Consider the following 17,773-nt stretch of genomic DNA (forward strand, 5'->3'; position numbering starts at 1 on the left):
GAGCAGAACAAGGAGGGTTGGGGGCAATAGTTCTGACCCCCTGCCATACCCAGGGCCTCCCCTACACACACACACACAGTGGAGGTCAGAGAGGGGTTACCTGTAAGCTGGGGAGGCAGTGTGATGGGGCTGGGGGGCAATCAGGGCTATTCACCTGCTGACCCCACAGGCTGCCTCCTGCAGAAGGTGGCACACATCGCTAGAGGCACCACGTGCCTGGCTGTCACACGTTCTTTACCTAAGACTCCATCCCAGCAGGTGGGCACCCCGATCCTGACTCACGGTGACCCCATAGGACAGAGCATAACTTCCCCAGAGGGTCTCCAAGGCTGTGGGTCTTTACAGGAGCAGTGGCCTCCAGAGGTGGACAACAGTGGTCTTTTTCTTTTCACCCAAGAAACGTGGTCAAGATCAAGGTCAGAGACTGGACCTCCAGAATGCCCTGTGCCCAGACTAGGCAGCTGCCACAGTCCACCTTCTAGGTCTGCAGGGGGCATAACCCACCGCCCCTTGACATCTGCTGGGAACACTGCCCCCCCCAACATACTGTGCCCCAAAAGTGTCTGCAGGAGGTTCAGCTCCACTCCAAGGTCTGCGGAGGGCATAGTCTCTCCCAACTTCTGCAGGGTGCACCCTCCAGCCCCCCTGATGTCTCCTGTGGTCATCACTGCACGAGGGTGTGTGTACACACACATGCTTACTCAGACATGCTTGTGTACATGCATGTATGTGCACCCAAATGCATGTACATGCGTTCACATGTGCACACAAATACACGCATAGGCAAATGCACTCATGTGCACGTGCCCACAGACATACTCTTTGAACACACATATTCACATGTGTACATACACATTGCATACACACGCAGACATTCCCATAAATACACAAGTACATACACATGTGCATGTTCATGCACACGCACACATACCACACCACCAGTCAGACCCCCCATGTGGGGGTCCCCTCCAGCTCCCATGCTGTCTCAGAGCCCTGGGAGTCTGATATGAGTCAGACTCCCTCTGGACTTTGGGGGCCACTGTGGGACAGCTGTCACTGTGAAAGACCAGCAGCCAGTGCTGCCTGGCCTGCCCCACCTCACCACACCCCTGCCACCCTGTCCCTCAGTCCCCTCTACCAGGAACCCCACCCTCCCATCATACCCACCTCATTGGCAGGGGGGGTCTGTCTGCCAACTTGCTGTGTGCTGTCAACCCCTCCACATGCTGAATGGGTCATTTCACCATAAGTAGCTGTGGGGGAGGCTGCATGAGGCCCTCTGGAGATGGTAGGGGGCCTGGACCCCTCTGCCATATCCCACCTTTTGTCTGCAGGGTCATGGGACGACCATGTTCACCACGACCCTACTGCCCAGCTCATGGTGAGCTGGGGTGGGGGGCATTAACCTTCGGCGGAGTACCCCCACACAATCCTAAGAGGGGTCCCTGAGAGGCTGAGCCCACCCCACAGGGCCATCATGGGCACAGTAAATATCTCAGGAAGAGAGGGGCAGGGGCCTGGTTCCCCTGCTGGAGAGGGGATGAGGCAACCCTCAGTGGCAGCTGCCCACCCCAAGGAGAAGGGTGCAGTAGGTCCCTTGGCACAGCCTCCCCACAGCCTCACTGCCCAGACAGTACAACCCCAGTGACACCCATCCTCAAAATGACCAGCATCACTGTGTACCCCAACCCCTAGCCCCTCTGGACCTGTGTGGGCATGGCTGCCTCTGTTCCCATGTTGCAGGGGTCTTCGCAAGGGGGACCCACCTGGCAGTTGCCAGGACGCACGCGCTCTGGGTCCGTGCCCAGCCAGAGGCAGGCTAGCCTGAGCTCCCTGCCTTGCACACCGCAGACCAAGCCGGCCCTCTCACGGCACCAGTCCAGGACGTACAGCCACGGCTCCTCCACGGCACCTAGCACCTCCAAGTTCTGAGAGCAGAGGGGGTTTGGGGGCGTTAGTGGATGAAAGCAGCCTACTGGTGGAGGGGTGGAGAGCCGTGTTTTCTTGCTGTGGGTGGCGACTGCATGCCATGCCATGGTCCCTGCTCAGGAGACCCCACCCTCTCATCCTCTGCAGGCCCCGTCCTCTGCAGACCCTGCCTTCCCACTCTCAACAGACCCCGCCCTCTTATGCTCTGCAGGCCCCGCCCTCTCTGCAGGCTCTGCCTTCCCACTCTCAGCAGACCCCGCCCTCTCATCCTCTGCAGGCTCCACCCTCTCTGAGCAGACCCCGCCCTCTCATGCTCTGCAGGTCCCCCACACCCACTCTTCAGGCAGCCAGGTTTGTGCGTTCTCCTGCATCCTGTACCCACCTGTCCTGCTACTCCTGAACCATGGTCTCTGGCCCACGCAGGACGCAGTGAGGAGACCCCTAAGCCCGGGACCTCCCTTACAACCAACCCGCCAGGCCATAAAATAACCCCTCCCTGTGCAGGAGATTCCAAATCACGGCGACCCCACAGGAGCTCCAAGACTGTCTTTACTGGGAGCAGACAGCCTCGTCTTACTTCCTCCAAATGCCTGGAAGGTTTGAACTGCCATCCTTTCGGTTAGCGGCTGAGCGCCACCAAACCCAGTGGCGTCAAGTGGAGTCCAACCCCTGGTGACCCTGTAGGACCGAGTCAAATTGCTCTATGGGGCTTCTGAGACCGTCGATCTCTACAGACGCCCGCAGTTCCATCTTTCTTCCCGGGAGCACGTGGCAGGTTCCAAACCACCAACCTTGAGCTTAGCAGCCGATGGGTTCTTAAGTAACATTGGTAAAGCGGGACACCAGCGGGACACCATGGGTAAAACTCATATCCTGGCGGAACAGCCACATGGCAGCCGAAAACCGTATACCCTAGCTTGTCGTGCATTCTTTCCAAAAATCGGGACTTTTTTAAAACGCCGCGGGACGTGGGAAAAAATGTTTGAAAATCGGGACGTCTGGTCACCTTATTCTTAACCCACAGTGGCACCGGCGCTCCTCCGCGAAGTTGTGAGCCCCGCCCCAAAGTCAGAGTAGAGTAGGCAAAGACAGGGCTGGGGCTGCTCCAAAGGGGCATCTGCAGCACCCCACAAGCTGAACACCCCCAGGGGCGGGGGGCGGGGCGAGTGAGGCCCACTTACCCTGGGCGGCGCAGACTTACAGGAGCAGGCGACCAGAGAGAATGAGGCTCTCATGACAATCTTGCGGAGCCATAAAAGGGTCCCCTCCACCGCGACACCCCGACCCCGATCCAAGCCTTTCCCCTTGTCTCCTGACCCCTCGCCTCACCCCTACCCCTGTGACTGGGCCCGAGTCTAAGGGTCTGGGGGAGGGGGGGCTGCCTACTCCAAGCCGCGGAGCCACACCCTCCCGCAGGCCCTTTCGCCATCTGCCAGGTCCACTGCGACATTAGCAAGGTCGTAAGGGGACCCGAGGGCTCAAGGCCATAGCCAGTGCGGGCCCCGGCTCATGGAAGACCCCTGCGTCTAGTGTCGGTGCTTCCTCCCCACAGAACACCTGCACATGGCCAGTGCAAGGTCGCCGGCTTAGCAGGAGCCCAGGCAGCGGTCCATCCAGGCCTAGCCTTTGCAAGGCCGCCGGAGGCCGCCCCTGCCGGCCACCGGTCCTGCCTCGCCGCCTGCTGGCCACTCTGGGAAACAACACGGCAGGGTAGGCCAGGCCAGGGTGTGGATGGCATGGTCTAACCAACCCCGCTGCCAGGTTTTACAGATGAGGAAAGAGAAGGCCGGGGGCCTGGGGCTGAGAAAGTGTCCGATGCAGATCTGCAGAGTTGAAGGAAGGGGCAGGTGAGCTGACGGGAGCCAGAAAACGACTAACAAATGATCCTTAAAAATATGACGGAACCAAGATGCCTTGGGGGGGTGACCCCACGGGGGTCAGAGTGAACTGTACTGCGAGGGGTGCCCTTCAGGCCTTTCTTCCAAGGTGCCAACCTCTCAGTGCACACTACCCAGGGACCCCAGCTCCCCCATAGAGCCCTGGTAATGGCAGACGGGATGCCCTTGCGTCCCACGCACTCGAAGCCCTGGCACCAACAAGCTTCCCTTCTGCTTAGATTTTTGCAAGAAAAGACAACGAGATGGCAAGATAAGTCGAAGCACCTTGGTACGGCAACACTTAGCTCACTGCCTTCAGGTTGATGCTAAGTCATGATGGCCTTGTAGGGCTGGGTAGACCTGCCCCTGTGAGTTTCTGAGACGAACTCTTCATGGGGGGGTGGGGGGTGGAAAACCCCGTCTTTCTCCTGCGGCGTGGCTGGTGGTTTAGGAATGCTTACCACTGCCTCACCAAGGCCCCACCAAACTGAGGACAGACGCTGCCGACATCATTTTCTGACCGTCGTTTCCCTTTGTCACCTTACTTACCGGCCCCTGGACTTTTCACCTACCTATGCTGCTTCAGGGACCCCTCCTCTACCGGGAGTTCAAACAGACATCCGGGAATAAGTGAACAAAGATCGATCACCACCAAGAGGTCCAGTTCAGACATGCTTGGGTTTTATTCCAAACAAAACGCGGGGTGTTTTTTATTTTGTTTGTTTTAACTGAACGTCTGCATCGTTTTATTATCCAATCCTAAAAAAGAAGCTTAACATTTTTTTAACACTCTTCAGTGACTATGGTTCCAATCCAATGCGTCAAGCCTTTCCTTAAGTCAAAAACCCTGACCTGAGTATCAGAGTTCTCCAGAGGCCAGCTGAGAAGCAGGCTCTCCTAAAGCGAAAGTCCACCCCCACCCACCCCCCCGGAGCTACTCACTCCATCCTGTGAGCAGTTTTCCTGCTTACACACCAGTCTTCGCTCAAGAGTTGGCCCCACGCTGGAATCATACACCATCCTGGCCAGCTATCAACATACCTTTTCCATCTCCAAGTTCACATGCATCACCCAACCTCGCAGGCCACAGGGCTCCGTGGAGGAAAGCCACAGGACGTCTTGAGCGATTCCCTGGGTCAGTTCTTCAGCGACAAGGACCACGTTTGGTGGCCTTTGATGTAGGACAGGCACTTTGGCAGCATCTCAACCAACCTCAGGCAAGCTGTCTCCTCAGATAGCACCCCACTGAGGTTGAGTTCAGGAACAACATAATCCCAGTAGACAATATCACTTAGCAGCAGGCTCCTCCAGGGAAGGTGGGGGGTGGGGGGCGGGGGGGACGACCATGGTCCAGCAACTCAGAAATGCTGGCCAAGTGCTTCCTGCTCAAACTGCCCATTGCAACCATGGTCGAAGGCTCTGTTTCCCTGGAGGAGCCCTTGTGGAACTCTGCCTCTGGCGAGGGTTGCCTGCCTCCTCCCCACTTCTCACCCCGCTTTAGAAAGTCAGACACCCCCCCCTCCTGCGCCTTGGGAGTCTTGGGGCATCAACAAGACAGGGAAAAGGGAGATCAGGCTGTCTGCCTCCTCCACAGACCCTTGCCATGACTCTTGGGCCAAAGGCATAACAAAACAAAATCCAAAACTCACTGCCATCGAGTCGATGCTGACTCACAGTGACCCTGCAAGGCAGGGCACAACAGAACTTTCCCTGTGAGTTTCTGAGACAGTCACCCTTGAAGGAAGTAGAAAGCCCCATCTTCCTCCCTTGGAGCGACTGGTGGTTTCGAACTGCTGACCTTGTGAGTAGCAGCCCAATACATAATCACTCTGCCACCAGGGCTCCTTCTGGTGCAGTCTTGGGCCCAACCCTTCATTTAAAGGGCTCCTGGCATCAGGAGCTTGTCCTCGCGATGGGGCGAGTTGGCAGGCAGCATTTCCCCATCTACTAGCAGGCCTGGGCCCTTGCCTTTGCGACAGGCCTCCTTTGTACCCTGATCCGCCGCCCAGGACAAAAGTGAGGCGCAATCGACTGCAGAGTGACGTGTGAGGGCCGAACGCAGGGCCAGGGGTGGCCACAGCCTACCTTGGGGCAGCTGGGCCAGGTGCTTGTAGGCCTGGTGCAGGTTCAGGCGGCAGAGCAGCTGGGGGTCATTCAGCAGGAGGGCCAGAAACGGCACCACGTTGTACTTCAAGAAGCCTTCCCTAGGTGGACGACAGGGGGAGCTGGACATCACCACAAGCGCAGGCACCCCGCCCAGCTTCTTCCTGTGTAGCCCCTGGTTCCAGGAGCTCGTCTGGACTCAGGCAGACCAGGAAGAAAGGCCTGGCGGCTGTCAACCACAACCAACCCAGCCGCCTGAAAGGCCCTGGAACACACCGTAGCGTGGCGGCCGTGCTGCATGGGGTGGCTGACAACAGCGAGTGACCGCCAAGCTCTGAAGCCTTGCCCGGCTGTCTTCGCGAGACTCCAGGGGTGGAGACAAGGCCAGAGGTGGGGGACCACCAAGAGAGCTGTCAGAGAGGGGACAGGTGGGGTGGGAGGTGGTAGGGGTGGATGCCTGGTGTGACTTTATGTCCCCGCCTCTTCCTCTCACCTTCTCAGCCTCCGCCCCCCGGGGTTTGTGGGACAGTCCCATGGGCGCGCCCTCCCTCTCCTCTCAGAGCAGCTCGCCCCAAACCCATGAGTGCCCCGCTTGTTGTCATGACAATGTGGGGTGGGCGGGGCCAGCGGTGGGCGTCAGCCTGTTTTCAGAGGCCCCCTGCAGGCTGAGTTTCATGTGGAGTTGGGTGAGCCGGTTGTTAGCATGGCCCTTGTCTTGGGGTCCTCTCTAAGGTGGGCAGCCGGACAGCGCCCCGATGTGGAAATCACCAACTCCCCTTCCTTATTCCTCTGTAAGCCTGCGCCCGCACCACAGCGCCTTCTAAGCACCACATTCGCCCCGTCCTCCAGGGGTTTAAAAGAGCTGACGGAACTACGCTGGCAATGACTGGCGAAGAAGACTGTCAGTGAGGCTGCCAGGCGAGAAACGAGATGGAAATATCTTCCTGGTTTTGTCAGGCGCTGATGTTTTTATTACCGTCTACAGCTCTTCCTATGACGTCGTCCAGTTTCCAGGTATTCACTGTATGAAACCACAAACTGCCTTTCGGTATAGGGTCTTCTAATACTTGAAATGGTCATTAGGGCAGCGAACCGGCCGTTACATTGTTTGAATCCCACCGCTGGGCAGGTAGGGGTGGGGGGTTGGGAGGGGCAAAGCCTGCTGTCCAGCCAGCCTCTCTAACGGGGGCCCTAAACACAACCGGATGGCTGTGTGGGTTTTTCGCACAACCCCTGGTGGGGTCGGTTTTCTGAAGGGGATGGTCTCCAGGACTTTCTTCTGAGCCAGCTCCGTTTGGAAGTTCGGCTGAAACCCATTTAAGCCTCCAAGCCCCAGGCCGGCCTGCCTGCACTGCATGAGAAGCCTCGGCTGGGAAATGGCCTGGGTCCCTCACTGGGGTCAGGAGAGCTGAAGTCCACTTCCAAGGCCCCCTGCCTCACGGACACAGCCCCCCCGCCCTGGGGCACAGCAACTGAGGGGCTCTGCTGGGGCTGTGGACTAGCTGTCTGCGCCCATAAAGACTGCCAGTCTCGGAAGCCAAAGGATCAGTTCTCTTCTGTCCAATGGGGTCACCGCCTGTCACAGTGAGTCGGTTTGGTTTTGAGGTGGTGTGGTAGTTACATCATCTGGTACCAATTTGGGACTTGAGAGGATTAAGAGTGAAGGGGTGGAGCCTAGTGTGTCAATCGGGTCATAGCCAATGAGGCCTCTGTGTGAGCATGGCCTTCCCCCTGAGGACTCTGGGAAATCCGGTATGCCTTCTTGAAGGTGGGAGACACTCCCTGAGTCTACTGACAAGCCAGATGTCACTACGCTAATGGACCCCATGCCCTGGGAACTGAAGGAGCCCCGTGGAGGCCCCTGCCAGCGCTGAGATGCTTACAATGCCACTAGATCCAAAGACTTTCTACCCACTGGCCTCCATCTTCCCACCATTGCCTATGTTTCGTGAGTCTGAGGAGGACTTTATAGATTGGTATCAGACATATGGGCTAATATCGGACTTATGAACTTGATCTGGACGGGGCTAGGATGTTTTCTCAATATTCAATTACTCTCTCTCTTACACACAAATGAGTGTCTCCCTGGATTTGCTTCTCTAGTCTACCCAGATGAACACAGGTGGAGACTGGAGACTGGAGGCACATGGAGTTTGGGGCACGGAAGGGCTGGGTAACTTTGGCTTTGGGGGAAATGGCCTAAACTCAAACTCCGTGCCAATTCCTGGTGACCTCTGAGGACAGGGTAGAACTGGCCCCCTGTGGGTTTCTGAGACTAACACTTGGCAAGAGTAGGAAGCCTCGTCTTTCTCTCACAGAGCGGCTGGTGGCTTCAAACCGCTGGCCTTGCGGTCAGCAGCCCAGCACATCACCACTGCGTCACCAGGGCTCTTGACACATGCTCTGAAGTCTCTCTGAACACCACATAGCCCTGCCTGGAAGCGATCCCCTCTTGCTGATGTCTGGTCATGTAGGCACCAGGCCATGGGGACGATGGCAGTTTGGGCAGGTAGGCACCAGGCTTGGGAGGTGGGTTCCAGGCCATGGTTCCATGGGTGCTTGGGCAGGCCCTGAGGGTGCTGTAGAACTGAGTTCTGCTTGAGTACAAAGCCAGGCCAGTGATCCCAGGTCAAGAAGAGGCCCTGAGCTGAGGTGGGTCTCACCACAAGGGAATGGCCAGAGCTATTCGGGAGGGAGGTCTTGATGCTGCTGGTCAACCCCATCCCCTCCTCTCCCACTCCCCCTGTGCTACTTGGAGTTCCGAAACGGCTGTCATGCCTTCCTGCTGCGGTGCCTCTGGGAGAACTGGAACCTCTCAGCTTGGGGTTCGTCGCTGACAGGGCACCCCCAGGGACTCGGTGAGAGGCATGGCCACATGAGGGGCATGTCCCGGAGCCGGAATCCGAGACGAAAGAACCTCATGCTCCTTTGGGGTGGAGGGAAGGGTAGCAAACACCCAGCTGAACAAGAGGTGGCTTCTGAGGCTCTGGCACTTAGCACCTCTGCCTCAGGGGGGAACCAGGGGGCCGTGAGCGGCTCAAGGAAGCCACCAGCCGGGAGAGAGAAAGTGTCATCACTGTGGAGTCTGAGCCTTCTTTGCAGCTGCTGTGGGTGCGGCAGGGCAGAGGGGAGGGGAGCTCAGAACCAAGAGCACACATTCAAAGTGGGTCTGGGGTGTTGGGAGCCCCCCCCAACAACCCCCCTCCCCAGAGCAGCCCATGAACTCCGCCTTGTGCTGGGCTGGCCATGTGGGGAGAGCCATGCATGTGGGCAGAGCCATGCGTGTGGGCAGAGCCATGCCAAGGCAGAGCTGGTACCTACCTGCCGATGTTGTGGGTGGCCATGATGCACAGCACCTCGGTGGTCTTGATCCGGACCAAGTGGTTGCTATCCCTCAGCAGAGCCTTCAGGCTCTCCAGGCAGCCTGGAACCAGAGATGCTTGTAAAGAGTCACCGCCGGGGACACCAGCCTGCCCTCAGGGCAGCAGTTGACCCTGACTGGGGGATCTTTCTGAGTGAGCAGGCCCACCTCATGGCCCATGGGAATGTCCAAGACCCTCCGCCAGGGTTCCCAGGATGGCCACTGCACCAGAGGGACCCACGGACAGATGTGGTCCTACCCCAACCTTCTCTTGTGCATGATAGCAGGCGGCACCAAGGGCGGCCACATCTAGTGCGAAGAATCCAGCTTTATTCGATGAGTCGGACAGACACATGCTCACCAAGGTTCACTGCAGCATAACTACAGAGACTCCAAAGTGGACAGAGCCCAACTGGCCCTCCCCAGGTAAGCGGAAGGACAGAAATACAGTCCATCCATTCAGCCGACCTTGAATTCACAAGCTGCGATATGCAGACTGAAAGCGAAGAGTGCTTGAAGCACTTGCTGATGGAGATCAAGGAATGCAGCCTTCAGTGTGGATTGCAACGCAGTGTAAAGAAAGCAAAAGGCCCACAACTGGACCGGGAGACATCATGATAAACAGAAAAGACTGACGTTTTCAAGGGTTTCAACTTGCTTGTGGGTCTATGTCATAAACGCTCATGGGAGCAACAGTCAAGACAGACAATCGGCTGCACAGGTTCAACCTGCCTCAGTGCAGGGGGAAAGAGCAAGGATGTCATTTTGAGAAATAAGGATGCACCTAACCCAAGCCATGTTCTTTCCAGTTGCCTCTCCTGCATATGGAAGTTGGGCAAGCCTGCAGAAGAACTGGTGCATTTGAATGACGTGCTGGCAAATAATACTAGAAGTACCATGGGCGCCCAGAAGAACAATACAAATTGTTCCGGAAAGAAGTATAGCCATAATGCTCCTTGCAAGTGAGGACGGTGAGACTGCATCTTACGTACTTTGGACATACGTTATCAAGAAGGACCAGTCTCTGGAGAAGGACATCATGCTCTGCAAAGTAGAGAGAGGGTCATCGAAAAAGAGGAAGACCAGCCATGCGATGGACGGACACAGTGACTGCGACAAGGGTCTCAAATATAACCAGTGTGAGGATGGGGCAGGACTGGGCAGCGTCTTGTTCTGTGGTACAGAGGGTCCCTTCCTCTGAGTCCAAAGTGACTTGACGGCCCCTGGCAACATCAACAACAGCCAAACAACGGAGTGCCCTTCAGCCATAGAGAGGCGTGAAGTCCAGATACATCCTGTGACATGGGGGGACCAGAGAATGCCATGCTGAGTGAAGTCAGTTGGTCACCAAAGGCCAAATGGCCTATGACTCTCCTTAACGTCTGTTCTAGAATGGGCAGCTGCACCGCGATAAGGCATTCACTGGTGGTTCGCAGGGGCAGGTGGGCAGGGGAGAGGGCGAGATTTTGCTTAGGAAACAAATCATGAAGACATATGCAGAATAAATATTAATTCACCCAATGAAAGAGCCTCAAAAGGCATTAACCAAACTCTTTTAGAGTAGAAGAGAGAATGGCTGAGGACCTGTTTGTGGTGACGGGACGGTTGACCAAGGAGGCCGGTGGCGACTGCACAGTGTGACCAGTGCAATTGCTATCACTGCGTTGTGCATGTTAAAACCACGAGGCAGAATATCTGGAAGGTGGAGGACTGGGCAGAAAGACTACCCAGACCCTCTAGGGCAAAGACAGGAGAGCCCAACTGGAGCAGACATTTATGGGGGCCCTGGAAACCTTCAAGGGAAAGAACAAATAAGCGGATCAAGTCCCAACTTTCAGTAGAAGCTGAGTAAACAAAGATGAGAGAGGAGGCAGAGGGGGAGCATGAACTTCCAGCGGCTCTGACACAGCGTGGCCACTTTGAACTTTGTGAGCAGTGTTCAGTCATGACCGTGACATGAATATGACTGGAGTGGTTGAAAGAAAGATGGGAAAGCATGCATTCAAAAAGACTCGGTAGTCCCTAATAGGGGCGGCTAGAAAAGAAAATCATGAAGATGTATTGATAATAAGTATCAATGCACCCAATGAAAGAGCCTCAAAAGGCATTGATCATACTCCTATAGAGTTGAAGAGAGAGATCGCCAATGCTACAATAGTAGCTGGAGACGTTAATACACCAAGACATAACAACTAGACAGAACGATTCGAAAGCGCAACAAAGACGCAGAACTAACGAACACAACCAACCAACTTGACCTCAAAGATCTACACAGAGCCCTTTATCCAACAACAGTTCCATGTACATCCTTTTCCAGTGCGCACGGAACAGTCTCCAAAACGGACCGCAGGTTAGGCCACAAACACGTGTCAGTGAATTTAAAACCTCAAGATATTTCAATGCACCTTCTCAGATCACAATATCATCACATTAGAAATCAACAGTAGGAAGATGAATGGGGGAGCAAACCAAACACATGGAAATCACATAACACTCTGATTAAAAACTACTGGGAAGCAGACAAACTAAAAAAATCGCTTGAATCAAAGAAGAATGAGAATACAACATACCCAAACCTTTGGACACAGCAAAATGCTATTTCAGGGGGCTATTTATAGCAGTCAACACATATTTTAAAAGAAGAAGAAACTAAAAATCAATACCTTGATCAAACTTCTGCAATAATTAGAGAAAGATCTGTATGGATTGTGGTAAGAGTTGTACGAGTCCCCAATAAAATGATTTAAAAATAATAATAATAATTAGAGAAATATCAGCTAATTAGCCTATAGTCAACAGGAAAAAAAAAGACATATAAAGACTAGAACAGAAATAGATGAAATCCAAAAGAGAAAAACAAAGAATCAACACGGCTAGAAGGTGAACAAAACTTGACAAACCACAGGCGAATATGCCAGAGGAAGAGGAGATACAGATAGTGCCCACTGTGGGAGACACTGGGTGAAGGGAAAGGCAATATTCCTAAGGTGACCAGACGTCCCGGTTTGGGCAGGACAGTCCCGATTTCTAACAATTTGTTCCACATCCCGCGGCATTTTAAAAAGTCAAGATTTTTGGAAAGAATGCACGGCTTTCGGCTGCCATGTGGCTATTTCGCCAGGATATGAGTTTTATCAATGGCGTCCCACTGGTGTCGAGTTTTACCAATGTTAAAATCTGGTCACCTTAACTATACCACAAGAGGGAGGGCAGCACAAGCTGAAGGACACTGTGTTGGCGGCAGTGGAGGTAAATCCCGCAATAATAAGAACCTAGCATTGGCTGTACAGACACACATGCGGCTGAACAGGAGTAGGGGGAAGAGTGGACGCACACCCACCAATGGGCCTAGATTTGGATGAATAATGTAATTGCCTTTGCTGCAAGTATATCCATGAACACAGGAGAACACATCGGGGGCAAAGGTATGAACATGTCTTAGCCATGACCAAACACCTTGAGGGAGTGAGTCACTGAGCAGGGACTCCAACTAGCGTGTAGGGGGACGTCCAGGTCAGTTGGCATAACATCTGGTCTACATCCAACATTGGTGAGTAGCAACCAAACCAAGACCAAATTCCCTGCCATCGAGCCGATGCAGACTCATGGCGATGCTATAGGACAGGGTAGAACTGGCCCTTGTGACTTGACGAGATGGTGACACTTTACAGGAATAGAAAGCCTCGTATTTCTACAGAGGAGCTGCCTGGTGGCTCCAAACTGCTGACCTTACAGTTAGCAGCACAATGCATAACCACTATGCTACCAGGGCTCCAGTGATTGGCACAGGGGTGTTAAGAGCTCATGCGTGGCCATCTAAAGAGGAACTACAACTGTTGGTCTCACCCTGTCTGGAGGAAAGGAAAGTGAAGTCAATTGATGGTGTATGGAAACAAATGGTCCGATGGTCTAGTGGACCACATAAGCCTCGGCCTCTGCAAGGTGGTGCCCGGCCACCACTGTCACACACTCTGAAAGGGCTCATATTAGAAGGTCCTGGATAGACGGGGAGAAAAATGTGGGTAGAGACAGGTGGGACCCTTGAGATTATGGTCCTGCCTCATCCTTCAGGTCTGAAAATGCACTCACCAGGATGGCTCAATTTTCAACCAAACAAAGACAGGCCCACGTGGAGAATAACACCAGGGAGGTATGTCTACCGGAGAACAATCAACCGTTTGAGATCAGTGGGCAGCATTTACCCCAGGGCAACATTCAGAGGGGGTAGGAAAGAAAGAGAAGTGGAAACAGGGAACACAGGGAGGAAGTGGGATGGGATGAGAGATGCTCCACTGTGGGGCTGGCAATTGATGAGATGAAACAATTTTGCCCTGATGGAAAAATTGATCCGCGTTGTAAACCGTCACTCGTTTCATGATAAAAATTCGGGTGAGAAATGTTGAGTTGGCTGGGGAACAAAAGAAAGGAAACTCAACTGACCTAAGCGAAAAGAAAGACTGAATAGGCAAAGCCTGCTTCGTGGATGTGGCTGGTAGCCTTGACTCAGCCCTTGGTGAAGCCAGGGAGAAAAGCTGATGAACAACCTTGCTTGTTGAAAGTGAGGCAGCCTTGAGGCGCTTGCTGACGAAGATCAGTGTGAGTACATTCTTTCAATGTAAAGAAGACCAGCATCCACACAAGTGGACCAATAGGTAACATCATGATACATGGAGGAAAGGTTGAGCTTGTCAAGGATTCTGTCTTGCTTGGACCCACAATCAAAGTTCACGAACATAGCACTCAAGAGATTAAATGACACGTTTTGATAAATCTGCTGCACGAGACCTCTTTAGAGTACTGAAAAGCAAGGATGTTACTCTAAGGCGTGCGTGACTTAAGGCATGGCATTTCCAATCGCCTCACCTGCATGCGAAAGGTGAACGTTGAATAATTCAGACCAAAGAAGAATCAATGCACTTGAACTGTGTGGCTGGAGAAGGATATTGAAAGTACCATGGACCGCCCAAAGAACCAACAAACAAGGCAAGGATGGTGAGACTGGGCCTCATGAACTTTGAGCGCATCTGGAGAGACCAGTCCTCAGAAAAGAACAGCAGAGTAAGAGAGAAAGACTCTCAACAAGATGGATTGAGACCGTGGCTGAAACGATGGGCTCAGGCTTAGGAACAATTGTACGGATGAGGCAGGATCAGGCAGTGTTTCATTCTGTTGTGCATTGGGTCGTCATGAGGGGCCATCGGAACTGACTCAATGTCCGCTAACAGCAACAAGGATCTTCCCTCCTCCCTCGGGTGGCCGCTTTGAGGACTCAGCTGGCACAGGCACGGTACATGGGGTACAAATCTTCAGTAGCAACTCTGCTTGCTGAAGCAGTCCCAGTACCCAAAGCTTCCAGGAGGAAGCTTGTCCTTTGATGCTGGGAAAGTGGGAGACAAAGATATGAACCCACCTCTTGTGACAGCCTTGTGGATGTGGCCCACCTACAAGGCTCTTTGCAGGGTGACTGTCACAGTGGGGCTACTACGGCTCTGGGGCAAGTATCCACGCCAGCACGGCCTGCTGGGACGGGAGGGACACCGAGCAGGGGGAGACGGGGAGCCTAGGCCACTTGGCGGTGCTGTCCCATCGGGGCCTCACCTATCTGGATGGCCTGGTAGACATGCTCAGGGTCGTGCATGAGGTCACACAGCGCCATGAGGGCTTTCTGCCTCATCCGAAGGTTCTCAGACTGCAGCTCCTCGTTCAGCTTGGGCAGGGCCCGGCAGCCGTAGGCAATGGCCGCCTGGGTGGGGTTGATGTCTGGGGGCTGGTACATGGAGATTCGGGTGTGGGCCATCTTTCCACGTCAGAAAAGGAGAACTACTCCCTAGTTTTCACAATGAAGTTCAACGGAAACCACTGAATAAAGAAAAAAAAAAGCTGTCGTTACCACTACTGTGACTTGGCTGGCAGTCTTCTCCCCTGAAAAGCAGGCAGGTTACTTTGAGGACTAACGTGTGCCTGACCCGAGCAGTAGCATTTTCAATCACCCACACACATAGGAAAGTTGAACTTGGAATAAGGAAGACCAAAGAGGAAGCAATGCACTTGAACTGTGATGCCGGAGAAGAACACTGAACGTACTATGGAGTGCCAAAAGACCAAAGAAATCTGTACGGGAAGAAGTGCCATCAGAGTGCTCCTTAGAGGCAAGGAGGGGGACACATCACCTCACATACTTTGGACAAGTTTTCAGGAGAGGCCAGTCCCTGGTGAAGGGCATCTGGCTTGGGAAAGTGGAGGGGCAGTGAAGGAGAGGAAGGCTCTTGACAAGAAGTAGTGGCACAGGGGCTGCATCGATGGGCTCAGGTATAGGAACCATTGTGAATATGGCCCAGGGCCAGGCAGGGTTTTGTTTTGCTGGGCTTAGGGTCCTCCTGGGTTGGAATTGACACCATGACACCCAACAATAATGTTGTCTGATAAGGAGCCCTAGGAGAGCAGTGGGTAGTTAGGGGGTTGCTAAACTATAGGTTGAGGATTGAAACCCACCAGTCCCTCTAGCCTCAGAAATTCTGGTGGGAAATTCTTTGTCCTCGAGTATCACTGTGAGTCAGAGTGGACTTGAGGGCAATGGGTCTGGTGTTTGCTTTTGTTGTTCTCAGCTGGTGAGCATAAGTGGAGGGGCATTAAAATAAACGTATTATTAATTGGGAGTTAATGCATATATCATACCATTCCATGTTCCATTACATCAAGGGGATTTGTACAATTGCCACTATGATCAATTTCCAAAAGGGATGGGTATTTTCAATCCCACTTTACAGCGGGGCAAATTGAGGTTGCAGGTATTAAAAGGAGTCACCCACGGTCACAACCAGGGACAACTCTCGGGCTGGGTCTCGCTCATGGGCATTGAAAGGAACAAGACGAGTCACTCCCACACCACCACACTCAGCAATGCCCAGTAGCTCACTCCAAAACCATCTAATCGATTCCAACTCAGCAGTCCTGTAGAACAGAGTAGAAATGCCTCCTCCGTTGAGTTTCCAAGGCTGTATGTACACCGTGCTCCCTAGGAGCAGCTGGTGGATTTGACCCACAGACCTCGTGATGAGCAGCCCAGCACTTACCCAAAAGTGCCACCAGGACTTGTGTTTTACAAATGAAGAGATTGGGGCATCATTGGCCAGACGGGGTTAGGACGGGCAAGTATGAGAGTGAAGTCTCAAATGTGGTCATGCCTTCTCACCCAATGAAGGATCTGTTATCAGAGGGCTCTGGTTCGCCCACAATGAAGAAATGTTTCCAGCCTCCAAGGTTCCTAGAAAGCCAAGCCACTGAACCGGTAGGGTGCTACCCCAAGGTGGGAGGTTTCAGGCCACTCAAAGTACCTCCAAAGAGAAGGCTAGCAATCGATGGATGCCCACCGCAAACCCAGTTCTACTTTTCTCACAGGGCGGCGACCACAGCTTGGAAAGGGGGGTGGGGGGTGTCACCCTTTGGCCTTGGGGCCTTTTTGTGAGTTTGTGGATCCTCCAGTGAGGTCCACTCTTAGCAACCAACTGCGAGCTGGCCCTAGCCCCATGCCACGTGGGAGCAAGCCTGCTGGTATGACCCTTGACTTGCGTCTTTCTGCAGCTGCAACGGGGCATTGCCAGTCCCGGGGCAGACACCAGGTGCCAAGGACAGGCCGGTGGGGCAAGGCCATGTCCCTCCTGGGCACCCAATGGAGGGTGTCAGGGACAGGACTCTGTCCCTTCCAGGGCGCATGAGCTGCAGGGGCCTGCCCACGGGGGAGCGAGTGACTTGGCCCTCGAGTGACCCGGATTCGGGGTGGGGGTGGGGGTGGGGGCTTGTTCCCAGGTCCTGCCAGCCGGCGCCGCCGCCACCGCTCACCTGCTTCCCCGCGCGCGCCGCCGTCTGACGCGCGCCCGTTGCTAGGCGACCGGGTTGCTAGGCGACTCACGGGGCGCGCCACTGCGCAGGCGTCAGCAGCGCGCGCCGCGGAGCCCAGTCTGGAGGCAAAGAGAAAAGATGCTTCTTCCCTCGGGAGACCCGGGAAGCGAGGCGAACTGCGAGGGCTTTGTTAGTGGGAGAGACGGGACGCTGAGGGACCTCACCGTGGAATTCACGGAGGATGGACTCCCCGAACTTTCTGAACCCCTTGGTATACGGGCCCATCCAGGGGGCCACGCACCACAAGAGACCACCTAGCGTGTCCACGAGCATCTTCTCCATCAGTGGGGCGTCCGAGCCCACTGTTGCGGCCACCAGGGGTTGCCTCGTTTTCGCCGACGCTCCAGGCCAGTGCTCCCCTGGCAGCCTGTGGTAGATTCAGTGTCGCTGGCCAGCACCGCAGTCCCAGTGTGCCCCCTCTTCTCCCGTCTGCCCTCCTTTGTGCACCTTTCACATGCATATGAAAAGCCCGAGACGACGGACAGGGCGAGGTGCACCTGCTTGGGAAAAACAAACAATGACATCTTTGCTTTTGTCGCCTTTAAAAAAAGCACAGTTGGGTCCTGGCTAAGTTCTCCCTGCAGCACAGTGGTTATGTGTTGGA

General features: G+C 54.4%; 1 protein-coding gene and 1 pseudogene across 1 annotated transcript in view; both read right to left on the bottom strand.

Annotated features, from left to right (window-relative positions):
- Nucleotides 1-15,067, bottom strand: part of RSPH14 (radial spoke head 14 homolog) — a 50,337-nt gene extending 35,270 nt beyond the window's left edge. Inside the window, exons 1-3 of the mRNA XM_075535043.1 lie at nt 14,869-15,067; nt 9,231-9,333; nt 5,892-6,010 (exon numbers count right to left, since the gene is read on the bottom strand). Of these exons, the coding sequence (XP_075391158.1) occupies nt 5,892-6,010; nt 9,231-9,333; nt 14,869-15,067 (421 nt within the window). The remainder of the gene's footprint in view (nt 1-5,891; nt 6,011-9,230; nt 9,334-14,868) is intronic.
- Nucleotides 4,590-5,214, bottom strand: LOC142429820 (DNA damage-inducible transcript 4-like protein; annotated as a pseudogene).
- Nucleotides 15,068-17,773: the final 2,706 nt, after the last annotated feature.

Source organism: Tenrec ecaudatus, chromosome 16 (assembly GCF_050624435.1).
Source record: "Tenrec ecaudatus isolate mTenEca1 chromosome 16, mTenEca1.hap1, whole genome shotgun sequence".
NCBI lineage: Eukaryota > Metazoa > Chordata > Mammalia > Afrosoricida > Tenrecidae > Tenrec > Tenrec ecaudatus.